Consider the following 27,822-nt stretch of genomic DNA (forward strand, 5'->3'; position numbering starts at 1 on the left):
TGTGGGCACAGGTTTTATACTTTTTGTGGCAGCAAGGGAAGGTGCTGGGAGTGGAAGGTGGGTTGGTGGGAGGGAGCGTGGACCTAACGAGGGAGTCGTGGACAGAATGATCTCTGCGGAATGCAGACCAAAGGATAGCTGCCTCTTCGTTGGATACGTGGAACATCTTCCACAGCGACACGGGCACCAACACCCAACTTTTTCTCTATTACAGTGATGACTATATTGGCGACACCTCGTGCTCCCACGAGAGGGCTGAATAGTTCATCAACTTCACGAACATCTTCCACCCTGACCCCAAGTTCACCTGGACGATCTTCGTCACCTCCCACCCCCTCCTGGAACTCTCCAACTCCATTTTCAGCAAACTCAAAATGGACATCTACTTCAAACCCAGCAACTCCCACAGCTACCTGGTCTACACCTCCTCCCATTCCTCCTCCTGTAAAAATGTTATCCCTTACTCGCAATTCCTCCGCCTCCACCGTATCTGCTCCCAGGAGGAGCAATTCCCCTCCAGGACATCCCAGGTGGCCCCCTACTGCAAGGATGACAATTTCCCCTCCCACGTGATCAACAATACTCTCCAGCACATCTCCTCCACTTCCTGCACCTCCGCCCTTGAACCACACCCCTCCAACTGCAACAAGGATAGAACCTCCCCTCGGTTCTCACCTTCTACCCACTAATTCTCATTCCTGATGAAGGGCTTATTCCCGAAACATCGACTCTCCTGCTCCTCCGATGCTGCCTGACCTGCTGAGCTTTCCAGGACCACACTTTTCGACTCTGATCTCCAGCACCTGCAGTCCTCAGTTTTTCCATCAAGAGAGTCCAAGTCTAGTCTATCGACCTGTCCTTATAACTTAACCCCAGACAAACAAGTGAACCAGTGCTGGACACTGAATGCACTAACTCCAGATACAGTTCAGTGAAACTCTCTGTGCAACTAAATCCACTGAATTAAACCTGCTGACCCATAGCTGAAACCTGCCTTCTATTGGGTTTGTAAATTCAGTGACAGATGGGGGCGTTCGTGCTCCTGTCTTGTCCTTTTACCTGTCAGCACCTTGCTGAGTTCTTGAGCTCTATAATCTGCAGGTGGAAGTGCACTCACTGTCCTACTGCCAGGGAGGACCAAACACCGGAGCTTTGGAAAAGTCAAATTGCCCACGTGGCCTCTCCTCTCCGCTGCATATCTCCTCCTTCCCCTTCCTCCTGATCCTGCTCTCCCCTTCCTCTCCCCTACTGCCTCAATGCTGGCGTTTCTCTCTGCCTGTGACCTGCCCGGTGTACACAGGAGCTGACTCTGACGCAGACAGCCGAGGGTGAGCCATTCAGAGTCAACTCCAGGCTGGCTGCACCACCTAGCGCATCCCAGCAGCTCACCATGACTCTGACACATAGGTCAGAACATGTCAAACACATTGTCCATCCCCATTTGTTAACGGTGCAGGGAGGGGGCTCTTGTTTGTCAATCTACAATTGCTTTGGAAGGGACAGCTGCCAATCACAAACCCAGAGGGAGAACAATCATCACCAAAGCAAATTGCACCTTGAACAGAGTTAAAAATCATGCAATACCAGGTTATAGTCCAACAGGTTTAATTGGAAGCACCAGCTTTTGGAGCACTGCTCCTTCATCAGGTAATGAAGGAGCGACGCTCCGAAAGCTAGTGCTTCCAATTAAACCTGTTGGACTATAACCTGGTGTTGTGTGATTTTTAACTTTGTACAACCCAGTCCAACACCGGCATCTTCAAATCATGACCTCTAACAGAAACACACTGGGGGAGAAGCGAATGTTTGTCGCCTCTAATGCATCACTCTGTTATTAATCAAAATTAAATCCCGGTCTAGCAAGGCTGTATGTCTTGGTAAAGGTTTTAACGGGATCATTCGCCAAAAAATTGCAATTATTAATAGGTATATTAAAAAAATACAGAATGTGAGCCAGAGAAGGAGATGGGAACAGATTCTATAGTAACTTTCAAAAATGAGCGAATAAACTCCTCAAAGGGAGAAGAATGTATAGAGCAATGTGGAGGGGGGAGAGTGGAATTATTTGTCTGGCTCTTTCACAGGGCCAGCACAGGGAACAATGGGCCGAAAGGTCTGTCTGTCAGCCTCAAATTAATGGAAGCAACAAAAAAAACTGCAGTTGCTGGAATCTAAGGTATACAGGCAGGGGGCTGGAAGAACACAGCAAGGCAGGCAGCATCAGGAGGGAGAGGCAGGAGGCTGGGGGAACACAGCAAGGCAGGCAGCATCAGGAGGGACAGGCAGGAGGCTGGAGGAACACAACAAGGCAGGCAGCATCAGGAGGGACAGGCAGGAGGCTGGGGGAACACAGCAAGGCAGGCAGCATCAGGAGGGACAGGCAGGAGGCTGGGGGAACACAGCAAGGCAGGCAGCATCAGGAGGGACAGGCAGGGGGCTGGAAGAACACAGCAAGCCAGGCAGCATCAGGAGGTGAAGAAGTCAACGTTCCGGTGTAACTCTTCTTCAGGACTGGGGGTGGGAGCAAGGAGAGCTGCGGAAACCAGATTAAGTAATTTGCATTTGTTTCTGGAATTTTAGACTCCAGACCCCCTGACCAAAGTATCTCCACCTCTTAAAACCAATCTTTTTGACTATGCTTTGTCATAATACAATAGTTCCCCACGTTTCACTTTGATAAGATTCATATGAGCTGCCTGCTTTGACTCAATCAAAAGCACTACATAAATGCAGGGTTTTCAGTCCTGTATAAATGAGGAGGAATCTGACTGGGGCACTGTTCAATAACTGCCTTTAGTTGTGTGTGAATAAGATTGGCGGGGGGGGAAACAGGGTGATTGCACTGTCTGTAATGGTAGTAGAGACAGAAACCCTCATCACATTGAAGTCTGTAGCTGTGCCAAGACACACAAGGCTAGGATAAGGCTATAACAAGACAATATGACAAGGATACGGCTAAAATAAGATTATGAGACAAGGTGATATGATAAGGCTAAAGGACAAGGCTATAACAAGGCGATAAGACAAGGCTATAGGACAAGGACAAGACTATAGGACAAGTGCTAGAAAGTAGAATTAGAGTACGGTAGTTAGATGGTTGTTTTTGACCAGTGTAACTTGATGGAATGAAAAGCCTTTTTCTGAGCTGTAGACCTCTATGGCTCTACGATCATAATGCTTCCATACATAAACATGGTTAGAGACAAAAGTTCTCCAATTTCAAATAACCTCCTTTCCCAACCTCTGCCTCTCCCTTCGAGTCCTCTGACTGACCCTTCCTCCCAGCTACCAAATGGATTCATTCCTCCCATCGACCAACCAGATCGTACCCTCTACCTGTGTTCACCTACCCCTACCCCGCTGACCCCCCCCACCTTTATCTACAACTCCCCCTACACCAACCCCCAGTCCTGAAGAAGAGTTACACCTGAAACGTTGACTTCTCCACCTCCTGATGCTGCCTGCCTTGCTGTGTTCCCCCAGCCTCCTGCCTATCCCTCCTGATGCTGCCTGCCTTGCTGTGTTCCCCAGCCTCCTGCCTGTCCCTCCTGATGCTGCCTGCCTTGCTGTGTTCCCCAGCCTCCTGCCTGTCCCTCCTGATGCTGCCTGCCTTGCTGTGTTCCCCCAGCCCCCTGCCTGTCCCTCCTGATGCTGCCTGCCTTGCTGTGTTCCCCCAGCCTCCTGCCTGTCCCTCCTGATGCTGCCTGGCTTGCTGTGTTCCCTCAGCCTCCTGCCTTGCTGTGTTCCCCCAGCCCCTGCCTTGTTGTGTTCCCCCAGCCCCCTGCCTTGCTGTGTTCCCTCAGCCTCCTGCCTTGCTGTGTTCCCCCAGCCCCTGCCTTGTTGTGTTCCCCCAGCCCCCTGCCTTGCTGTGTTCCCCCAGCCTCCTGCCTGTCCCTCCTGATGCTGCCTGCCTTGCTGTGTTCCCCCGGCCTCCTGCCTGTCCCTCCTGATGCTGCCTGCCTCGCTGTGTTCCCCCAGCCTCCTGCTTGTCTTCCACACAAAAACAGCCGAACACTCACCCTTCCCATAGCTTGTCATTTTAATACAGCACCCTGCTCACATGCCTACTTGTCCATCTTCAGCATGTTGCAATGCTCCAGCAAATGACAGTGTAAACTGGAGGAACAACAGACAGGCAGTTTATAGGCTTCTGGACTTAATATTGAGCTCAGCACCTTCAGATTGTGGACTCACTCCCATTCCTTCCCTTTCTTTTAGCTTTTCCTGTTGCATTTTCTGTCACCACATCTACTCCCCCCTCCACCCTCCACCCTCCAGTCCATGGGGCTGTCAGTTCTTTCCAATTTGGCAGTTATTGGAGCCCCAAACACCAGTGAGAGGAACTTAAATTCATTTAATAAAACTGTGGAATTGAAAGGTGGTAACGATGACAGTGAAACTCACATTATTTGCACTGATGAGCCACTGTTCACAAATGACCATAAGACCATAAGACAGAGGAGTGGAAGTAAGGCAATTCGGCCCATCGAGTCCACTCCGCCATTCAATCATGGCTGATGGGCATTTCAACTCCACTTATCCGCATTCTCCCCGTAGCCCTTAATTCCTCGAGACAACAAGAATCTATCAATCTCTGCCTTGAAGACATTTAGCGTCCTGGCCTCCACTGCACTCTGTGGCAATGAATTCCACAATGACCTTTAAGGATGTTCTTCTTACCCAGTCTGGCTAAATGTGTGAGCAAGCCATTCAACTCAAACCATTTGCAATGGCCAACAAAACAGCAAGACCAGCTTCTGCCCACGTCCTGTATGAGAATAAAAGAAACGACTTGCCCTTTTAACTCACACCACTCCCTCTTGCTCTGAAAATGGGTCCCAACATTTTCATGGTGAAAGGGATCTAGTGAAAGCACCTTCATAGAGGAAGGAGAAAACTGAGAGGTGGAGGGCTGTAACTTTAAAAGTACAAATTAAATAATTATGGAATCATACAAAACAGATAAAGGCCACTCGGCCCATCACTCCTGTGCTGGCTTTCTATCAGTGAAGTCTAATTTAGCTGGAATCCCCTGCTGTGTCCTCTTTGAACTGCAAATCATAGCGTGGAAGCATGCCATTCAACCCATCGAGTGCACACTGACCCTCCAATGAGAATCACATCCAAACCACCCCCAACCCTATCCCCATAACACTGCATTTACCATGGCTAACCCACCTACTCCTCACATCCCTGGACACTAAGGGCAAATTCGCATGGCCAATCCACCTAATCTGCACATCCACATAAATGATTTGGATATGAGTAAAGGAGGTATGGTAAGGGGAAAGATATAAAAGGGACCCAAGGGCAACATTTTTGTGCAAAGGGTGGTGCGTGTATGGAGTGAGCTGCCAGAGGAAGTGGTGGAGGCTGCTACAATTACAACATTTAAAAGACATCTGGATGGGTATATGAATAGGAAGGGTTTAGAGGGATATGGGCTAAATGCTGGCAAACGGGACTAGATTAATTTAGGATATCTGGTCAGCATGGATGAGTTAGACTGAAGGGTCTGTTTCCATGCTGTACATTTCTATGACTCTATAACTCTACGTTTCCTCATTTTACCTTTGGTCTTTTAGTTTTCACCTTTAATCAGAATTCTCTGGTTACTGACTCTTCTGTCTCAGAGATTACTCCCTATTTACTGCAGCAAAAGCTTCCTTATTTTGGACACTTCTCATACACTCTGAACAATCCTTACTTTCGTAAACTAAACAAAGCACGAGGCAAACCACATCTGGAATACCATGAACAGTTTTGGGCTCCTTATCTAAGGAAAGATACACCGGCATTAGAGTCAGTCCAGGGAATGTTCACCAGGTTGAACCTAGATGTGGAGGTACTGTCCTATGAGGACAGACTGAGTAGGTTGGGCCTGTGCTAATTGGAGTTTAGAAGAATGAAAGGTGACCTTATTGAAACATAGAAGATTCTTAGGGGACCTGACAGGTAGATCTTGAGAGGTGCTTCCATTATAGGAGAGTCTAGGATTAGAGGGAATAATCTCACAATAAGGGGTGACCCATTTAGAAGAGGAGGAATTTCTTCTCTGAGGGCAATGAATGTGTGGAATTATTTTTACCACAGACCGTGTCATTAAGAATATTCAAGTCTGATAGAGATAGAATTTTAATGAGTAAGGAAAATCAAAGACTATGGGTCAAAGGCAGGAAAGTGCATTTGAGGATTATCAGAGCAGCCATGATTCTTTGGATGGCTAAGCAGATTCAATGGGCTGAATGGCCGACTTGCACTTCTTTGTCTTACGGTCTTGTGATGCCAGTTTCTCCTGTCTTTCCATATTAACTGAGGTTACTCATCTATGGCATAAAGAGAGAAAGTGCTGGGAAATCTCAGCAGGTCTGGCAGCATCTATGGAGGGAGAAACTGAGTTACAAAAATGGGCTGGACATTGCCCTCCGGCTGAGGCCTAAGCAGTGATAATAACAGGATAGGGAACTCTCAATCTCTTTTACTGTGTGGTTTTAAACAATCTTCCCAACTTGCTCAGACACTTTCAAAGATTTGTATTAATGGGAAAGGTCTGGAGTGAATCACATACATAAATATTTGGTAGTCTGCAGATGAAATTTAATTCTACTCCTCTCTCTGGTTTATTCGTCACAGAACTGCTGTCATACCCCAGTATATTCTGAATTTTAAACTAATTTTTATATTTTAAAAACTGACCACTGAAAGCTGCAAAAAGCTGACAATCTAAGGTTCACCTGACTTTTTTTTGTGCACCTGTGTCCAGAAAGAACTAAATGAACCATCCAACTGATGATGACTACATACCTTTTCCTAACAGGCATTCACAAAATAATTTCAAATCGAATTGATCATTCAAATACAAAGACCCTGGCTGTCTCAAACTCTTGAAATATGAACATTGTAACACGGGATCAAGGGACTAACCCAACTGATTTTGGAAAAGGGCGTCATGTAGTGACACAGCCAGAGTTGGTGTTTACTTTTAAATTTCAGCAAGAAGCTGCTCGCAGACCAAGTTCTATCAGAAAGGCTCTCGACTAGTTCAACTAATTGTCAAGGTAATAAACAAGGACATCTTGAGAATGGACAAGGACTCTCCCCAATCAGTTCTAACTTCAAGTTCATTTAATTCTTGCTGCAGAGTTTGTAGCCTGGAGGAACAATTTGAAGCATCTAAGTCATCCACGTGTCCTAGTCATACTCTCTTCCTCATTACAAGAAACCTCAGTTTACTGCTTTATAAGACCCTAATTTCATCCAAAGCTGGAGCTCATCTAAGAAACTGCAGGACTTCTAAAAGAGTGATACATTAGTATATTCGAATTGCATTTGATTGGGTGCATCATAGTGAGCAAAGGAGGGAGTGCAGTGAGATATTGCAATTTTTTAAACTTGGAAGCAAGTGTATGATTAGAAGTATTTATTTATTTAATTAGTTAATTAAATTGGGTCAATCGCAGAATAAGAAAACACATCCCCTTCACATACAAACACTGGCGGTAAGAAACTACTAATAATTATGATGACGAGCCTGAGGAGTATGCTACCTTCTGAAAGACTTTTGTTTGGTTCAACCTCCAGCCCTTCGATTGGCATTTCTTCGTAGATGTCCGAGAATGTGCATCACCCAAGTGACATAAGCACATTATTTAATTTCCTGATGTTCGCCAAAAACACACTTGCTCTGACACCCAGCAAGTACAGGCAGCTGTCATTTAAAGTTTCATAAATACGTTGCAAATAATGATTAACCAAGTCTGAAAGGTAATAGATCAGTTAACAGTGTGTCTGGTCTGGGTGTGTGGGAAACTATTTTATCGAAGAGCATTCATACTGCAGTGTGACACACACACGCACACATGCAGATGGTGTCCCTCAGGCTGCGATGTGGCCGCGTGTAATTGACATTCGCAAAATCAGTTTCACCGTTAGTTTGCTCAGACGCTCCACCCCACTTTGGTTCGGTAACAACAGCGTATTCCCAGCATCTCCAGTCGGTAACATGTCCACTTCGTCCTCCAGCCCTAACCTTGCGGTGGCCGCCATGAGAAAGAGTTACAAATGCGACCAGGAAGTGAGTAACAAAATGTAACAATCCGATGTAACCAGTTCTGACCCGCGAATGTATCCAGTTTCGGTGAAATGTATCGAGGGGAGGGCGGAGCGTGTTCTGTTCTTTCCCCTTCGAGACCTCCACTGCAGTTAAATAAATATTTTCAGCTTTTTATATCATGTTTCACTAAATTAAAACAACATAAAGCGCCTCCCCGTGGAAAGCTCGTTCACCTGCAGGTTTTATAACAGTGTAATTCTGACTCGGGCTCCATTTTCGCTTGTCACTCAGAAACAAATATAGAATTAAAATATTAGCTTAATTTTGCATTAAAGAGATCATGTCTACGATGAAATTAAGAATTGCAGTTTGAGAGAACCAGCGATATCTAGGCCCCGCTGTGTCACCAAAAGACAGTCCTTGGGATGACATTCAGGGTTGTCTACTATATTCGTCCGTCTGTACAGTCAGCACAACAAACCCCCTGCGTTTATTTAGAAACCCTCCGGCATAATCACCACAACAACGTGCATTTATATAGCGTTTTCCACGTATTACAACATCCATCGCTGTTTACAGGAGCGTTACGAAACCAAATTTGACACTGAGCCAACGGAGTAATCGGGATAGGTGACCAAAGTGGAGAAAGCAACTTCCAAGTTTAAGTCCAGATCAAGGGGCATAGCCTTCAAATAGGAGCTCGCCTTTTGTTTAATCAACATGGCCAGGGGAACAGGTGGGACCTGAAGCCGGGGGATGTCAGGAAGCACATCTTCACACAGCTTTATCACTAACATCTGGATAGACTTGAGGAGGGGTGTAGATATAACCTCAACAAAGCGACCCGGTGCCCAGAGCGAAATGAACTTTAAAAGTACATCCCTGTATCCAGCTGCTGTTCTGTCATTCCCGTGATAAATGTGTTTATGTTTCTCTCGCTCCTTCAGGCTTTTGAAGAGAACCAGCTGGTTTCTCTGGACCCTATGAAGCAGTTTGCCGACTGGTTTGAAGCAGCCACGAAATGCCCTTCGATCCAAGAAGCTAATGCCATGTGCCTTGCTACCTGCACCAAGTAACCACCTTTGCTAATCTTCTAGCTGAAATTAAGAGGGCATCTCAAAAAGTTAACTAAAAAGCCTGAATTAGAGTTAGCTTTTCAAATTACATGGGTTTCCCGACCTTACCGAAACTGACTTATGAAAACTGTGTTGCAATATTGATATGAAAGTTCACTGTTATTTTACTGAATTAGGTTCACTCCTTTGATAAAATATAAGCCAAAGAGCAAGTTTATACCTGCTCAGTAATGAGGTGTAATGCTAACAGACACAATTAAGGGTGGAGTGGGAGCAAGTCAAGATGTACTGAGGATGGAAGCATGTCCCTATGCAGTATGGGCTCTGGTATAAGTCAGCTGGGCTGAACAGTCTGTTGGTGCGTTTGTATAATTTATCTTAAACTTGTGTGGAAAACGTGGTGAGATTACACTTAATGAGCACAGTTTTGGTCTCCACATTATGAAAAAGACATAACTTAACTGAGAAGTTATAAAAAGATTTACAATGACAGGTGGGACTAGATTGGGTTGCTTTTGCCCGAAACGTTGATTTCGCTGCTCGTTGGATGCTGCCTGAACTGCTGTGCTCTTCCAGCACCACTAATCCAGTATTGGGTTGGGATATCTGGTCGGCGTGGATAGGTTGGACCGAAGGGTCTGTTTCCATGCTGTACATGTGTATGACTCTATGACTGACAGCACTGTGGATGTCCTTACATCCCCAAGGTCTGCAGTGGTTCAAGAAGGCAGCTCACCCCCACCTAGGGTGAGGGTGGGCAACTAGGGACGGGCAATAAACGCTGGGCCCAGCCAGCAAAATGCACATCCCATAGACAAATATTAAAAGTGTAGACCCTAAGACTTCAGGAAAAACCAAGAAGAGGGGTGACTGGATGTTTAAAATTATAAAATAGTTTGGTAAGTGGTGGTGTACTGTACTGTCACTCGGACCCAGGTTAATGTTCTGGGGACATGAATCCCTCAATAGCAGGTGATGAAATTTGAATTCAGTCAATAAATCTGGAATTAAAAGCTAATCTAATTTATGATGTGGAGGAGCCATTGTTGGACTGGGGTGGACAAAGTTAAAAGTCACAGAACACCAAATTATAGTCCAACAGGTTTATTTGGAAGCACTAGCTTTCGGAGTACTGCTCCTTCATCAGGAGCTTCCACAACCACCTCTGAAGGAGCAGTGCTCTGAATGTTAGTGCTTCCAAATAAACCTGTTGGACTATAGCCTGGCGTTGTGTGTTTTTTTTAAACTTAGTCTAATGTAATTACCATGAAACCCTAATTGATTGTCATAAAAACTTATCTGGTTCCCTAATTCTTTTAGGCAGGAAAATTCTGCCCTGTTCACTCTGGCAGCCGTGTAAATCCAGACGATGAAGTGTCCTGTGATTGTAACAAATTGCTACAAAGTTTGATAGGAGGAATGAAAATGGATAGACCACCCAATCTTGACAAAGGCACTGGCTACAACAAGGGCACCTGTGAGGTCCCCTTACAAACATCTGGAAGCTTATACCAAAATTGGGAGAGCTGCCCCAGAGGTGAATCAAGCAACAGCCTGACATCGTCATGGTTCGGGAGTCATACCTGACAGACAATGTCCCAGACACCACCATCACCAGAGATGGGGTAGCATTATACAGTTGGGAGAGAGATGCCCAAGGAGTACTCAGCATTGATGCTGGACCTCATGAAGTCTCATGACATCAGGATAAAAATGGGCAAGGAAACCTCTTGCTCACTACCACTGTTTTCTTACTCTCTGCTGCTAAATCGATACTGTCCCACAAAGTCCAGAACAAACTGTTACCCTTGCCGAGATGTTCCAATTTATGTTAGAACACTGGCATCACCTAACAACGTAGACAATTTCTTTCTTCAAAGTATGCCTTGCTTACAAAGAGCAGGACAATCTGACCTGTCCAATGACCACCCCATCAATCTACTCTCAGTCATCAGCAAAGTGATGGAAAAGATCATTAGCAACGCTATGAAGAGCTGAAAATGTGTTGCTGGAAAAGCGCAGCAGGTCAGGCAGCATCCAAGGAGCAGGAGAATCGATGTTTCGGGCATGATCCCTCCTTCAGGCTCATGCCCGAAACGTCGATTCTCCTGCTCCTTGGATGCTGCCTGACCTGCTGCGCTTTTCCAGCAACACATTTTCAGCTCCGATCTCCAGCATCTGCAGTCCCCACTTTCTCCCAATGCTATGAAGAGGCAATTACTCAAAAATAGCCAGTTCAGTGATGCTCAATTTGAGTTCTGCCAGGCCCATTCAGTTCCTGAGCTCATTGCAGGGATGTTCCAAACTTGGGCCTGACAGCTGAGCTACAGAGCGTAGGGGAGCATGACTCCCCTTGATATTTAGGCTACATTTGACATCAAAGAGCCTGACCAAAACTGGAGTTAATGGGGATCAGGACACTTCGTGAATGAAGAAGAATGTAAAGATTTTTCCACTTGTTGGAGAGACCACAGTAGGAAACAGAAAAATGAGATAGTGATGAATAAATCCAATCAGGAATTCAGGAGTAACCCAGTGGTGAGAATGTGCAGCATGATCCCACAGGGAGTACTGAAGAATCAACGTGTTGTACTGGGAAGCTGAATAATTACATAAGTTTGAAAGGAACAGAAGGCTATTCTGATGAAGTGAGCTGACATAAACAGTGAGGGAGGAGGTTGACATGCAACAGGATCACCAGCATAGACTCTGAACTGAATGGCTTTTCTGTGCTGTTTATTTGATGTAATCATATATTCCTGCGTGTGCTCAATTATTTGTTTAATTCTTCTGCTGATCACATTCCCTCTAGTCCTCACAATGTTCACTCCATGGGTTGGTGCCTGCTCCCCTCTGAGACCACACTTCAGAAACTGTAGGCCTATCCATTCACAATGTGTATCACAGGCATGCTTTAATCTCACCTCATCTCCACTGACATGCAGTGTCTACTAGTGATTGTGGCTGTGTATGAGAATTCCTGCAAATTATCCACCTCCCTTCTCCAGATTTGTTCCCACAAACCTGATGGAGATCTGATAAATCGGCTCAAGTGGAATTGAGCCCCACTGTCCAGCTCAATCAAATATCCTGCTGTCACATGATATGGCCATGGGAAATAGCCCCTTTTTCCTATACCAGAGGACAGCTGCTGGCAGGGATCACAGCTTGAAGGAAATGGGAAGAAAGTTAGTGGGAGAGGATTGGGAATGTTGGGGAGAAGAAGAATGACTGTCTTTGCCTTATAATTACTGGAATTGTTTTCTAACCAGCCCGGATCAGAGAGGAGGAATCTGTGTGTTTGTACGTGGGGTGATAGCATTCACAAATAACTTGGTGGGATTTGAAAGCAGGATCCGTTAGCTCAAATTCCATTTCTGTACCTTCTGTAGGGATGGAAAGCCGTCTGCTCGAATGTTGCTTCTGAAAGGGTTTGGATCTGAGGGATTTAAATTCTACACAAACCATGAGAGCAGGAAAGGGAGAGAGCTCGTAAGTAAATGCTTAACAGGTCACTTTTGTACCAATTACAAATGCCAACCTTCATTATCAACTCATTACCACCTCTCCCCTTCTTATAATATCCTCACAGAAATATTGTGTTAAACATTCTGATTGTCAGTCTCCTGATTGTGAGTCAAGGGCAGGACTGAACAACATGTTGATATATCTATTTTCTAGGAATCCAATCCAAATGCGGCAATAGTCTTTTACTGGGAAGCCCTGAATAGGCAAGTACGTCTTCAATTTACATATTTGTTATTTTTTAAAAGCATTCTTTACTTTTTCTCCCATTTCCACCTCCAGTGAAAGCTTGTTGACCTGAACTGTTAACCAGGTTTTGCTCTCTACAGTCTAGCTGAACATTTCCAGCATTTTCTCTTTTTATGTAACTTCCACCAGCTGTACCTGTGACCTTGGGTTTATTTAATGGATTTCAGAATGTCTCCAAATGCCTTTCAGCTCATACAGCACTTTAATGCATGGTTACTGTCATTAAGTGAAAAATCTGATGGGATACTGTCTCAGTGAGGGATAGATATTGACCAGGATACTGGCAAACATTCCTTATTCCTTTTTGGAAAGTATTAAATCATCTTTTGCAGGAACCTGATAGAGCAAGCAGTTTAACATTTCATGTGAAAGACAAACCCTCTGACAGTGCAGCACTCCCTCAGCACTGCACTGCAGCTCAGTGTCAGTGGCAAGAGATGGACTTGAACCTATGACTTTCTGATTCAAAGCAAGAATGCCTCCCAGTGCTGACTATTGGTATGCATTACCACACAGTTAGGAGGAGAGGGAGGAAAATCAGCTAAGCGTTGTGGCCCTTATCACTAATTAAATAAAGCAGAAAATGCAGCATCTGTAGATTAGTTCTGGTGAAAGGTTACAAACATGAAACGTGAACTGTGTTTCTCTCGTATTGATACTGCCTGACCTGCCAAGTATTTACAGCAATGTCTTTGCTATTGCTAATTCAGTATAGCATTCTCTTCCAAATCCATTGATCAATTTGCTGCCTCTATTCTGCTTCTGTCCCACTTGCTGCAAGATGAATAAGAACCAAGGTCCTGACCCTCACCAACATTCACTCTCCTCAGGTACGCATCGAAGGTCATGTGACCAGGTTGCCAGTCGCAGATTCAGAGGAGTACTTCCATTCTCGGCCCAAGAGTAGCCAGATCGGTGCTTTGGTTAGCCGGCAGAGCACAGTGATCCCTGACAGAGAGGTGTGTGTGTTTGTGTGTGTGTGTGTATACGAAGCCATATGGGTCTCATTTGTGGGCTTGTAGCAGAAGGAAACACAAAACCAGATCACACACTGGTAATTGATAATCCATACATTATCTGTTCCATCATGAAGTCTAGCCACAGACTTAATTTCCAGGTTTGAGGTTCTGATGCGCAAAAGGAGTAGTACAAAAACCCAATGTAGGAGCAAACTTCTAACTTGAAACATTTTCTTGCTCTTTCTTCATGGATGCTGCCTGACCCACTGTGATTTCCAGCATTTTTTGTTTTCAGTACAAAAACCCAGAATACTCAGTCACCCTCACAGCTCAACCACATGACGTGGGTCTACTAGACTGCAAAAACACCATCACCTCCCCACTTCACCTTTTCCAAGTTTGTGACAAGTGGCTTGCTTCTTCTCCAACCTATGTTTGTCCTCTTCTCCCGTCGCCAGAACTTCAGCCCACTCCCTCCTCAGTGTCGATCACTGACCGTAGCTAATGTGTAGAAACATTTCCCACTATTCCCTCACATCCTACAGTTTTCTGTAACTGAATGTTGTATTTTATACTGTTCCAGTCCAGAATCCTGAGCAAAAAAACATGTGAGATTCATGAATAAACAATCTGAACAGTAATTTATAAATTCAACAACTTATTCACTAAATCTAAAGAAGGTACCCCAATCACGTATCTAAACAAAGCTGCAAATCAGATAATTCAACACTATTCAGACAGTTTATGACTGACCTGGAATTTCATTCTATTTACTCATTTAGTTCTGTAAATGTTAATGTCCTGACCTGGCCTATTTCACATAAACCTGTTCATATAACCCAGTGTCGTGTGATTTTTGGCTTTGTCCACCCCCAGTCCAACACCCCCAGCACCTCCACATCCTGGCCTGGCCTGACAAGTGACTATCAGTTTCAGTATTGACATTTTGCACTAACTAGGAGAAAGTGAGGACCGCAGATGCTGGAGATCAGAGTCGAAAAGTTCGGCTGTGCTTTTCCAGCACCACATTTTTTGATTTTGCACTAACCCCCACCCACCCTCCAAGCCTCAGCATCGTTCTTGTGAGAGAAAGTAACAGATTATCACTCACATTTTTGTGAAGCAACGCTCCCTGACATTGCCCCCTGAATGATCTGGTATGAGGTTGTTATGTCCCTCTTGTTCTTGATTCTCTGTGTCTACCCTGTCAAATCTTTTCATCCATCCTAAATTCCTCGTTTAGATCAATCTTTAATATTGTATATCCTATTAGCCTGTCTTTACAACTTAACTGCTTGAGGCAGAGTATCATTCCCGCAAATCCAAGGCTGATCGATTCTATGGAAGAAAACAAGGAGGAGCATGTGGGCCATTTGGCCTATCAATACTGATCTGCCAATCAACAAGATCAAGGCTGATCTCCCACCTTGGCTACACTTTCCCACAATATCTTCCCTATCATTTGATGACCAAAATAACTAAAAGGTCTGTTGGCCTTATCTTGAATATACACAGAATGCTCTATAGAAGAGCATTCAAAACACTTGCAATTCTTTGAGTTCCGAAATTTCTCTTCATCTCAGTGTCAAATGGCTGACCCCTTACTATGAGACACCTGAGGCTAGAGAACCACCCTCTCAGCATCAATCCTTTTTGAATTTTACCTATTGCAATGAGATCATCTTCATTCTTCTGACCTGTAGAGAATATGGGGACAAACCTGCAATTTCAGAAATCAATCTTCATGAGTAGTTATTGGATCTGAACGCAGTCCTTGAAAATTTTTATAATTCCTCCAGTGTGACATTTGTTTCATTCTCTCCTCTTGCCAGTTTCTGAGGAAGAAGAATGCACAGCTGGTGGAACTCTACAAAGACAGGGAGGTACCAATGCCTGAGTACTGGTGAGTGATGTAGAAACCCAGGGGGTTGGGAGCTTGCTTAGAAAGTTGAGAAATGGACTTTTCTGGTCAGAGTCTTATTCCAATTTACACATCAAAAGTCCAACACCCTGATTATTCATTCCACATGTACACGCCCTGCTCTCACCCATTTATCCCTTTACTTACATACAGCTATCACCTGTTTCCCAGCTTCATTTGGTCTCAGACAACTCTGCTAGACTCTACTACATAATTACATGTGATGACTACATGTGACTGAGCAGAACCCTCACTTCTGTAGTTATGATTCATGTAGTGATCAGAAAACTGAATTAGTTAATCTCAGGGATTATTTTATTCTTTCATGGGATGTGGGCATCGTCAACAAGGTAGCATTTTGGTATTCACCCCTAATTACCCTTGAGCTGAGTGTCTTGCTGGGCCATTTTTGAGAACAGTTAAGGGTCAACCACATCAGTGTGGGACTGGAGTCACATGTGGGTCAGACCAGGTGAAGATGGCAGATTTCGTTCCCTAAAGGATGTTAGTGAACTAGATGAATTTTTACAAAAGAAACATAGTGGCATTCGCATTATAACAGAGACGAGTTTTCAGAACAATGAATTGAGGTTGTAAGTTTGCTCACTGAGTTTGTAGATTTGATCTCAGATGTTCCATCACCATGCTCGGTAACATCATCAGTGAGCCTCCGGTGAAGTACTGGTATTCTGTCCTGCTTTCTACTTCTGTGTCTTGGTCTCTTAAGGTGGATGATTTCTGGTTCTTTTCCTCAGAGGTTGGTAAATGGGGTCCAAATCAATGTGTTTATTGATGGAGTTCCAGTCTGAATGCCAGGCCTCTAGGAATTCCTGTGCTTGTCTCTGTTTAGCTCGTCCCAGGATGGCTGTGTTGTCCCAGTTGAAGTGGTGTCCTTCTTCATCTGTATGTAAGGGATACTAGTGAGAGTGGGTCATGTCTTTTGGTGGCTAGTTGGTGTTTGTGTATCCTGGTGGCTAGTTTCCTGTCTGTCTGTCTGACTGATGTAGTGTTTGTTACAGTCCTTGCAGGGTATTTTGCAAATAACATTTGTTTTGCTGGTTGTTCGTACAGGGTCCTTTAGCTTCATCAGTAGCTGTTTCAGTGTGTTGGTCAGTTTATGTGCTACCATGTTGCCAAGGGGTCAGAGTAGTCTGGTCGTCATTTCAGAGATGTCTTTGATGTATGGTAATGTGGCCAGAATTTCTGGGTGTGTTGTGTCTGCTTGTTTGGGTTTGTTGTTTAAGAATTGGCAGTGTGTGTTTATCAGGTACCCATTGTTCTTGAATACGCTGTATAGATTTTCTTCTTCTGCTGCTCATCGTTCCTGGGTACAGCAGTGTGTTGTGGCCCTTTTAAATAATGTCCTGATGCAGCTCCATTTGTGGGTACTGGGATGATTGCTCCTGTAGTTGAGTATCTGGTCTGTGTGTGTTGGTCTGATGTCCTCCATTAACTGTTCGCTCCACTGTGACATCTAGGAAAGGGGGGTCTATTGTTGTTCTCTTCCTCTTTGGTAACATTTATGCCAGAAAGGACGTTGTTGATGATATTGTAGGTTTCCTCTAATGCTCTGTTCTGTGATGACAAAGATGTCATCCGTATAGCGGACCCAAAGTTTGGGTTGGATCGTGGGGAGGGCTATTTGTTTGAGTCTCTCCATAACTGTTTCTGCTAAGAGTGCTGATCCCATGGTGTCCCGCTGATTTGTTTGTAGATCTTGTTGTCGAAGGTGAAGTGGTTATTGAGGCTTGAGGATGCTGTCCTTGCTGATGGAGTTGGTGCTGTCTGGTGTTTGTGTCCTTAGTTCATCCAGCAGTGAGGCCAGTGTTTCTTTGGCCAGGCTGATGTTAATTATGCGAATAGGGCCGTTACATCGAAGGAGAACACGACTTCATCCTCTTCTATCTTGATGTCTTTGATGTTCAGGAAGTTTTGGATGGAGTGGATAGAGTGTCATGAGTCTTCTACTGGGTATTTCAGTTTACGATGAAGTTCCTTTGCTCATCTGTATGTCGGTATGCCAGTGAGACGGTGGGTCTGTAGGGGAGTGTCTTGGTTTGTGTACCTTAGGTAATCCATAGAACCGGGGTGTGTTGGATCCATCAGGTTTCATTTTTTGGAGATCTATCTTGTTAATTTGGCCTGATTTATGGAGTTTCTTCAGTTTTCTAGCTGTGGAATTGGGTCCATCGCCACCTGTTGGTAGGTGTTGGTATCTGTGAGGAGAGAGATTGCCTTTTAAATGTACTATGTTCTGTTTAGGATGACGGCCATGTGCCCTTTTTCAGCCAGTAGGAATTCAATATTTCTGTCTTTTCTGAGTCCTTCCAGAGCTTTCTTTTCCAGTGTGTTGAGGGTGTTCCTTTCTTTCTTTCTGCTTAGTGTTGGTGCTACTCTCTGTCTGTTGGCCAGCTGGATTTATTCCGTGAGTCCATTGTCTTTAAGGGTTGGTTCTAGTGCTGCCAGGATGTCCTTTTTGCCCACGTCCCTGTAGTTGAAGTTCATCACTTGTACCAGGACGGCTTTTTCCGTGTCTGAGAGTGGTCAGTCCAACAGGTTCTTTATCCAAATCTCTGAATTGTCTGTGTTGTTCTTTTTTGTGCACGGGAATTCCTGGAGGCCTGGCATTCAAACCGGAACTCCTTCAATAAATGCATCAATTTGGACCCCATTTACCAACATCTGAGGAAAAGAACTGGAAGTGACATCACCCACCGTAACAGACCAAGACACACAAATAGAAAGTGGGACAGTACACCAGCGCTTCACCAGAGGCTCACTGATGATGTTACTGAGGATGGTGACAAAACATCTGAGAACAAACCTACCAGCTCAGTGAGCAAACTTATATCCAGAACCTCAACCTGAGCTACAAATCTTTGCCAAAATCGCAAGCTATGAATTGAACTTAAATCCTCACAGTGTTCAACCCGTGTGCCCTGAGGGCCTTGGAATAATTAGTTCAGTAACATCGTCACCACGCCATCGTCTCCCATTGTAATGTGAGTTTAAAACTGAATCAGTAATCCTAAAAAAAATCATTAAAATATTGCCTGTCAGCTTGTAGCAAAAACCCAACTGTTTCACTTCAGGGAATGAGCTCTGCAATCCTTCACCTACATGTTAGAGAGGTGGGGAAGGTCAAGACTCTAATTCTGAGTTCTACCAGTCACTCTGTATCTTTTTGCAGTTTGCATTAATATCAGAGTTACTATTTAATTTAAAAAGGAATTTAAGAGTAACTTATTTCTGAAGAGTGGTTAGAATGTAAAACTAGTGGTTACATGAAGAGAATAGTGTAGAAGGATGTAAGGGGAAGCTAGACATGGACATGAAGGAGAAAGGGATAGAGGGATACGGTGACCAAGTAAGGTGAAGAAGAGCATGGGAGGAGGTCGGTGTGGAAGTTAAGCAGCCGCATAGACTAGATGGGCCAAATGGACAGTTTCTGTGCTGAACTGTCCTTGTAATTCTATCTGTGCTATTGTTTTGAAGGGGAGGATATCTTCTGGAGCCCGACACCATTGAGTTCTGGCAAGGCCAGACCAACCGTCTACATGACCGAATCCAATTCCAGCGATTAAAAGGAGGCAACATTGCAGATGCTGCCATGACTCACAAGGCTGAAGGAGATTGGGTGTATAAAAGACTGTCACCCTGACAACTGCCAAGATGTTTGGAATTCAGTCTTCAAACCGTTCCTCATCCAACCAGAGAATAATAATAATTTCTTTTAAATTAATTGAGTCCTGACACATTTCACATCAGATTGTTATTTTAAATCAAAGGTTACACAATTAGGATTATTGTTGTCCTGTTTCCCCCTCAGTTGAAGCAAAATGCTCAGAGACACAGAGTAGTTTTACCTCTTCATCTTTATTCAGTGCCCTGGAGGGAGAGAGAACGATTGCTCCACGTGCACAGACATATGAGTTCACAGTCTTCTCTGGAACAGCAATGTGTCAATGAGCTACATAGCCATTTTACAGGGAGGAGCATCCAGATAAGGCAACATACATATTGATTGGGTGACCATTACAATCAACAAGTGTCAATAATAAAGATTAAGCCATCTGCTATTACACAATGAATAACTGACTTCACATAATGAATACTTTTCACCTTGCATACTGAATGCTACATCATCATGTTAAATGGCTTTATGTAATGACTGCTTTTCCACCTTGTTAACCCATTACCCTTGCCTCCAGCACCCCATTGTTAACTGTAACTTTTTATCTGATCTGAATCATGCTCAGCTGAACCTCTTGATTCACAAAACTCAGAACTTAACTCTTTTTCCGCCTCTGCTCAGCAGAACATCTTGTTTCACAAACTCAAAACTTAACTTTCTTTGCCTGTGTATACTCTACACACATTCTCATTATCTCCAAACCTTCCCAAGAGTTGAAACCAAAAGAGAAAATGCTGGAAAATCTCAGCAGGTCTGGCTGCATCTGCAAGGAGAGAAAAGAGCTGACATTTCGAGTCTAACTGACTCTTTGTCAAAGTTGACAAAGGGTCATTTAGACTCAAAACATCAGATCTTTTCTCTCCTTATAGATGCTGCCCGACCTGCTAAGATTTTCCAGCATTTTCTCTTTTGGTTTCAGTTTCCAGCAACCGCAGTAATTTGCTTTTTTCCCAAGAGTTGAACTTGAATTCTAATCTTCACAGTTGGATCCAGGGCCAGTTACTCCTCACCCTGACACGCTGCCCCTTGGACAGTAGAGTGCCACAAGGATCGGTGATGGGCCCACTACTTTTTATTATTTATACAAATGATTTGGATGGGAGTATAAGAGGTATAGTTAGTAAATTTGCAGATGACACCAAAATTATATGTGTAGTGGACAGCGAAGAAGGTTACCTCAGATTACAATGGGATCTTGATCAGATGGGCCAATGGCTGAGAAGTGGCAGATGGAGTTTAATTTGTATAAATACGAGGTGCTGCATTTTGGGAAAGCAAACCTTATCAGGACTTATACACTTAATGGTAATGTCCTATGATGTGTTGCTGAACCTTGGAGTGCAGGTTCATAGCTCCTTGAAAGTGGAGTCGCAGGTAGATAGGATAGTGATGAAGGCGTTTGGTATGCTTTCCTTTATTGGTCAGAGTATTGAGTACAGGAGTTGGGAGTTCATGTTGCGACTGTACAGGACATTGGTTAGGCCACTTTTGGAATATTGCATACAATTCTGGTCTCCTTCCTATCAGAAATATGTTGTGAAACTTAAAGGGTTCAGGAAAGATTTACAAGGATGCTGCCAGGGTTGGAGGATTTGAGCTCTTGGGAGAGGTTGAATAGGCTGAGTTGTTTTCCTGGAGCGCCGGAGGCTGAGGGGTGACCTTATAGAGGTTTATAAAATCAGGAGGGGCATGAATAGGATAAATAGGCAAAGTTTTTACCCTGCAGCAGGGCAGTGTAGAACTAGAGGGCATAGGTTTTGGGTAAGAGGGGAAAGATATAAATAAGACCTAAGGGGCAATTTGTCACGCAGAGGGATATACATGTATGGAATGAGCTGCCAGAGGAAGTGGTGGAGGCTGGTACAATTGCAACATTTAAAAGGCATCTGGGTAGGTATATGAATAGGAAGGGTTTGGAGGGATATGGGCCGGGTGCTGGCAGGTGGGACTAGACTGGGTTGGGATATCTGGGTGGCATGGACGGGTTGGACCGAAGGTTCTGTTTCCATGCTGTACATCTCTCTGACTCTGTGACTATGTTGGTTACATTTGCTGACAGAATTAACCTCTGTCCGAGAAAGATTAAATTCATTTGACCAATTGATAGAGAATCCAGTTTTCATCATTGACTGTGGAGGAGACCCAGAGTGTTTATCCATTTTGGATTGATAGCGCAAAATTAACTTTATAGTCATTTATCAGAAACAACTAATGAAGAAAGAATGGTGTGCTTTAATAAGGCACCTTTATCCTAGTTAAAGGAACACAAGGAGTTTTTTCGAACATCTTCAGGTAAACACTTGCCACTAAACCACATTTCAAAACATTATATTTCAAAAAGGGTAGAGAGATGGAGAGATTTAGGGAGGGAATCCTTAGGCTTGGGTATTGGCAGCTGACAGGGTGGCCACTGGATGTGAAACAATTAAAATTGGAGGTGGGCAAGGATGTCCTCAGGATGAGGTTTTGCATAGACATCGTTCTGGCTAAAACTTTAATCTCAAAGAGCTCATTGTGTTTGGGGTTTGGGGGGTGGGTGAGGGTCTGTTCAGTAAGCAGGGCAGGGAAGGAAAGAAACAGATATCCTAACAAATGAGAGATGGGTTTATAATTTGTTCCTGTGGATCTCTAACATTCATCCTCAGTGCTTTTGGGTTGCCTACTCTCCAGGATTGTCCTGCAGTCTCTTGGAAATAAAAGACAATCTCCAGGACTTTGCTGCTTGCAAAGCATGGGATACTAATCATGGAGGGGACAATTAAAAGGGAAATTGAATCCCAAAGGTGCTAGTTGTGAAAGTATAGGAGTCAGCAAAATGGCAACGTTAATGCAAAGCATCATCTAATTGGATAATGAAGCACCTATTCACTTTCTGATTGGCCACTGGGAGGAAGGTGCCGTGAACATGTGGGCACTCAGTGGCAGGAAGGTGGGAAAGGCGATGGTTGGAGGTAGGATACCTCAAGGGGGTGAAGAAGGTAACACTGGATCAAGGACAGGGAATATTGGGCAGGACTCCATTCAATGTCTTTTCCTGGCCTGAACTGACATGCAGACATTGAACAAAGACATAGTTGGATTGGAGGCGCACTTACACCTGGAGTTTGGACCTGAAAGAAGACAATTTGGGTGAAGATGCAACTAATATTTGCACCCCCACAGAAGCATTACCTTTGTTGTTAGGGCTGGGTGCTGATATGAGTGCTATTGGGTTAATTACATTTACTGCCCTGTGCCACCTCATTAGCTGTGAAGTGTAAGCTAGAGATATAAATGTATACCATAAGACCATAAGAGCATAAGACATAGGAGTGGAAGTAAGGCCATTCGGCCCATTGAGTCCACTCCGCCATTCAATCATGGCTGATGGGCACTTCAACTCCACTTACCCGCATTCTCCCCATAACCCTTAATTCCTCGAGACAACAAGAATCTATCAATCTCTGCCTTGAAGACATTTAGCGTCCCGGCCTCCACTGCACTCTGTGGCAATGAATTCCACAGGCCACCACTCTCTGGCTGAAGAAATGTCTCCGCATTTCTGTTCTGAATTTACCCCCTCTAATTCTAAGGCTGTATCCACGGGTCCTAGTCTCCTCACCTAACGGAAACAATTTCCTAGCGTCCACCCTTTCCAAGCCATGTATTATCTTGTACACCCTCTGGCTGTGTTAGGGTCCATTCCAGTTATCCCTGGCCTATTCTTTAAAGATTGATTTTTTTTTCTCTCTATGGATTGGCACACTTTCAATAAATAGTTGCATTTGGGAAATTGCAAAAGATTTCTGAGAATCACAATAAGTGAGTGACACAACGATCTGTGTTTTGAATCAGTCAGATAAAGACGATGCACTCCTGTGTTGTCTGCTTCTCCCAGTGAGTTTTTGATCTAGGTCAACCCCCATTATCCTGATCAATGCTCTGTTCTTATTCTCTGCTCTTTGTATGGGCTTTTACAAGACCCAATTAGTTTCTCTATTGTGAGCTATTCCACTTGAACCGGCTATGGGTAGTGTTGTGGTATGTTGCTGGAATTGTGATTCTGGATTAATAAATCCCAGAGTAGCTGTTCTCAAGTTTTTGAGTTCAAAGGATACCAATTCAGATGGGTTAGTATCATGTTCTCCACATACATTATAATACTATTTCATGAATACTATCATATGAATCTGCGGGAAATGCCTTTAAAGAATGCTTCAATAACACTTTTAAGGAAATAGGTATTTGTTTACATAGATCAATGGGATGCAAACAGGTAACCCATATTATATAAAAGACAATACTCACAACAAGGTGACCTCTACACTGGAGAGATGAAATGCAGACTGGGTAGCTGCTCTGTGGAACACCTATCTTCAATCTGTAAAAATGACCTGAGCCAACACACCTGCCCCAGACTTGCTGCAGTGCTCCAGGGAAGCTCAGCACAAGCTGGAAGAACAGTACCACATTTTCCCCTTGGGGAAAATGCAGCCTTTGGGACTCAATATCCAGTTCAATGATTTTAAGGCCTGAACATTTCCTTCCGTCTCCTTTTCCCCAATCTCCACTTGCCTGGCCCTGTCATGATATGGGCTGCTTTCAGCACAGTCAATCATAGCTCCATTATTAACATTTACAGGTTCAGAAGATATAGGAGCAGAATTAGGCCATTCAGCCCATTAAGTCTGCTCCACCATTCAATCATGGCTGACATGCTTCTCACCCCCATTTTCCTGCCTTCTCTCCATATCCCTTCAACCCTTCACCAATTCAAAATCTGTCTAACGCCTCTTTAAATGTAATCACTGTCCCAGCATCCACCGTACTTTGGGGTAGCGAATTTCAGAGATTCACAACCCTTTAGGAGATATAGTTTCTCCTCAACTCTGTTTTAAATTTGCTACCCCTTATCCTAAGAACCTTTCATCCTAGAACAAGAGGAAGCATCCACTCCACATCTATTTATCCACACCTTTTATCATCTTGAATACCTCAATGTGATCTCCGCTCATTCTTCGAAATTCCAGACAGTACAGGCCTAAACTGTTCAATCTCTCTTCATACGACAAACCTCACATCCCTGAGATCAATTAAATGAACCTCCTTTCAACTGCCTCCAATGCCACTTAATTGTTCCTCAAATAAGGAGACCAAAACCGTGCACAATACTCCAGATGCGGTCTCACCAATATCTTTCATAATTGCAACAATACTTCCTTACCTTTATATTCTATTCCTTTAGCTTTAAAAGCTAACATTCCATTTGCTTTCTTTATTACCTGCTGCACCTGCTGCTAGTTTTCTGTGACTCATGAACAAGGACACCCAGATCCCTCTTCTTCCCTGGCCTACTATCAACTAGACCTTTGTCTATCTAATTTTCTTTCTCTCTCTCTGGGATCCATCGCCATCTATCTGCTTACTCCATCTGTATGAATTCAATTTGAATTTGATTTAAAAGAATTGAAAGAAAATGTTAGCTTAATGGTGACCATGTAACCATGTTGATTGTTATATAGACCCATCTAATTCATTAATGTCCTTTAGGGAAGGAAATCTGCTGTCCCTACCTGGCCTGACTCCAGACCCACAGCAACGTCGTTGACTCTTAAATGCCGTTTGAAGGAACTGGGCATCTTGGAATGTGCATTGAATGCCAGTCTTGCGAGGCATGCCCATTTCTTAAGAAAGAAAATTCAGTTAAGGGCGTGGCTGATTATTCTCGAATAAAGACAGAAAATTCTGTAATCATTCAGGACACATTCCATTGAAAGATCATTGACTTGAAACATTCACTTTTTCTCTCTCTCTGATAGATGCTGTCTGACCTGCTGAGTAGTCCCTGTACTTTCTGTCTTTAATGGTGATTTCCAGCATTTGCTTTTGATCAGTGTCTGGATATTGTGATAAAACCTTGCTCTTTTAACCATTGTTTATGTGGTGGGGATATTGTAAAATTACAATGTATGTTTGTATCTAGTTTCTAGTCATGCTGTCATTCAGAAAATCAGCACAAACTTTTTGGTAACTGTGTTAATGCTAAACCTGCTGTTAATAAAGACTCTAATCTCATAAAAAGGTCCTCCTGTGTTCGTTGTACATCTGATCCGCAATAGCAGATTCTCCCACATTTCTGTTTGGTTTCATTTGTTCTTTACTCATTTATTCATCAACTGTTACACGAGAAGGACAATGAGCAATTTAACACCAAACAGACAACAGATGAAGAAATCAGATCAGTTAGTTGTAAGAGACTGTGTGATTGTCCCAGTAAATACACTGACCAGGAGGAGGCCATTGATAATTAAATTGTGTGTTACTGCTGCCCCATTATTTTTAAACTGTGTTCCACAGCTCCAGTCTCTCAAAGGACAGGGAATATCCTTTCAGCATCCACCCTGTCAAATCCTTCGAAAGATCACCTCCCATCTAAACTCTGATGGATAGCTGCACAGGCCCTTGTACTTCTTCTAACACATTTACATTTTTTCTTAAACAAGGAAAATGAGAAATTAGTCCATAATTGCCATACTTTTTTTGTTTTGTGTTTATCATAGAATCCCTACAGTGTGGACAGCCCTACAAGTCCACACTGATCATCTGAAGAGTATCCCAGTCAAACCCATTCCACTACATTTACCCTTAACCTGTATATCCCTGAACACTATGGGCAATTTAGTGCAGCCAATTCACCTAAGCTGCACATCTTTGGATTGTGGGAGGAAACCAGAGCACTGCACCCAGTGGAAACCCAGGCAGACATGGGGAGAATGTGCAAACTCCACATAGACAGTTGCCTGAGACTGGAATTGAACCTGGGTCCCTGGCGCTGTGAGGCAGCACTGCTAACCACTGAGTCACCATGTCAGTATTTATTGCCTATCCCTATTTGTCCAGAGTGCAGTTAAGAGTTGCCACATTGCTGTGGGTCTGGAGTCACATGTAGACCAGACCAGGTAAGGATGGCAGTTTCCTTCCCCAAAGGGCTTTAGTGAACCAGATGGGTTTTTCTTGACAACTGGCAAGAACTCCAGAAAATTAGTCAAATTGACTTAACCTTCATAAAACTATGCTGAGTCTAACGGATTCTGTTTTGACTTTCCAAATATCTCATAATTATTACCCTAATAATGGATTCAATTCTAACAGTTTCCCAATGCCACGTGTTAAACTAACTGGTTTCTAGTTTCCTGATTTCTGCCTCCCTCCCTTTTTGAACATAGGTGTTATATTAGATTTTTACCAAATGTTTGGAACCTTTCCAACATCCAGAGAATTTGTGGTACATTACAACCAATGTATCTACTATCTGTGCTGCCACTTCCTTTAGGGGAGGATGTAGGCCATTGGGTCCAGGAGACTTGTCTGCCTTCAATCTCAATTGTTTGCTCAGTACTTTTTCCTTAGTAATGATGATTGTTTTAAGTTCAGCCCTTTCTATAATCTCTGTATTACCTGTTACTATTGGGACAGTACAAGTATCCTTCACTGTGAAAACTGAGGCAAACTATTGGTTTAGTGACCCTGCTATTTCTGTGTTCCCCATTAATAACTCCCCAGTCTGACCAACATTCACTTTAGCTACTCTCTTCTCTTTGTGTACTTACAGAAGCTTTTGTTATTGTTTTTATATTTTGCACTAGTTTTCTTTCATAATTTACCTTTTCCTTTTTTAATACTATTTTGAGTAACCCTTTGTTGGTCTTTAAAAGTTTCCCAATCTTCCAGTCTGCCACTCACCTTTGCAATATGGTATATCTTAATTTTTGTCTTTAGAATATCTTTCACTTCCTTGCTTAGTCATGGATGTATTTATACCCTCTTATGATTTTGCTTCCTTTCAAGAATATACTTTAATTGGGAGAAATTTAGCATCTCCTTAAACATCTGCCACTGCTCATCAACTGTCTTGTGTTTTAGACTTCCTGCCCCGTCCACGAGCCCCAGATTTGACCTCATGCCTGTGTAAGAATCTTTGATCAACTCCAGAACACTAGTGTGGGACTCCAGTTTCTCATCCTCCAATTGAATTTGATAATCCAGCATGCTGTGATCATTGTTCCTTAGAGGATTCTTTACTAGGAGTGTATGAATTAATTCCACTTTATTACGCAATACCAAATCCAGAATAGCCTGTTCCTAGATTAGATCCACAACATACTACACAAATAAATAATCTCTAATATATTCAATGAAGTCTCCCTCGAGGCTACCTTTGCTAATTTGATTAATCCAGTCACACTGTGTTCTTCAAACTGGAGAGGGAATTGATCCAACATGATTCAGATGCACAAGCACCAACCACTGAGCAACACTGATCGACACATCTGCATTTTTTTCTGCAGCATTTAATGAGTGGAAGA

At 43.6% G+C, this 27,822-nt stretch overlaps 2 protein-coding genes across 4 annotated transcripts in view; one reads left to right on the forward strand and one right to left on the reverse strand.

The window, feature by feature from the left end:
* sp2 (sp2 transcription factor) overlaps positions 1-7,618 on the reverse strand; it is a 67,564-nt gene extending 59,946 nt beyond the window's left edge. The window contains exon 1 of the mRNA XM_072561217.1: positions 7,548-7,618. Within this exon, the coding sequence (XP_072417318.1) occupies positions 7,548-7,596 (49 nt within the window). The 5' untranslated portion in view covers positions 7,597-7,618. The remainder of the gene's footprint in view (positions 1-7,547) is intronic.
* Positions 7,619-7,885: 267 nt separating this feature from the next.
* On the forward strand, positions 7,886-25,515 carry pnpo (pyridoxamine 5'-phosphate oxidase). Of its 3 annotated transcripts, none has more exons than XM_072561220.1 (7): positions 7,886-8,074; positions 9,001-9,125; positions 12,522-12,621; positions 12,811-12,864; positions 13,734-13,862; positions 15,695-15,765; positions 19,279-25,515. In XM_072561220.1, the coding sequence occupies exons 1-7, from the start codon at positions 7,886-7,888 to the stop codon at positions 19,442-19,444; spliced, it is 834 nt and encodes a 277-aa protein (XP_072417321.1). In that variant the 3' UTR covers positions 19,445-25,515. The 3 variants fall into 3 exon arrangements, with proteins under 3 accessions (XP_072417321.1, XP_072417323.1, XP_072417322.1); XM_072561222.1 differs by having other exon boundaries at positions 25,007-25,515; XM_072561221.1 differs by lacking the exon at positions 19,279-25,515 and adding an exon at positions 18,403-18,930.
* The last annotated feature ends 2,307 nt before the right edge of the window (positions 25,516-27,822 follow it).

This window comes from Chiloscyllium punctatum, chromosome 42, assembly GCF_047496795.1.
Source record: "Chiloscyllium punctatum isolate Juve2018m chromosome 42, sChiPun1.3, whole genome shotgun sequence".
NCBI classification, from domain to species: Eukaryota; Metazoa; Chordata; class Chondrichthyes; order Orectolobiformes; family Hemiscylliidae; genus Chiloscyllium; species Chiloscyllium punctatum.

Bases quoted from the DNA above. Each gene is read 5' to 3' on its own strand.
- pnpo (XM_072561220.1), top strand. From the start codon at position 7,886: ATGTGGCCGCGTGTAATTGACATTCGCAAAATCAGTTTCACCGTTAGT. The intron at 8,075-9,000 runs GTGAGTAACAAA...TCGCTCCTTCAG, and splicing joins GTTACAAATGCGACCAGGAA to GCTTTTGAAGAGAACCAGCT. The intron at 12,622-12,810 runs GTAAGTAAATGC...TCTATTTTCTAG, and splicing joins GCAGGAAAGGGAGAGAGCTC to GAATCCAATCCAAATGCGGC.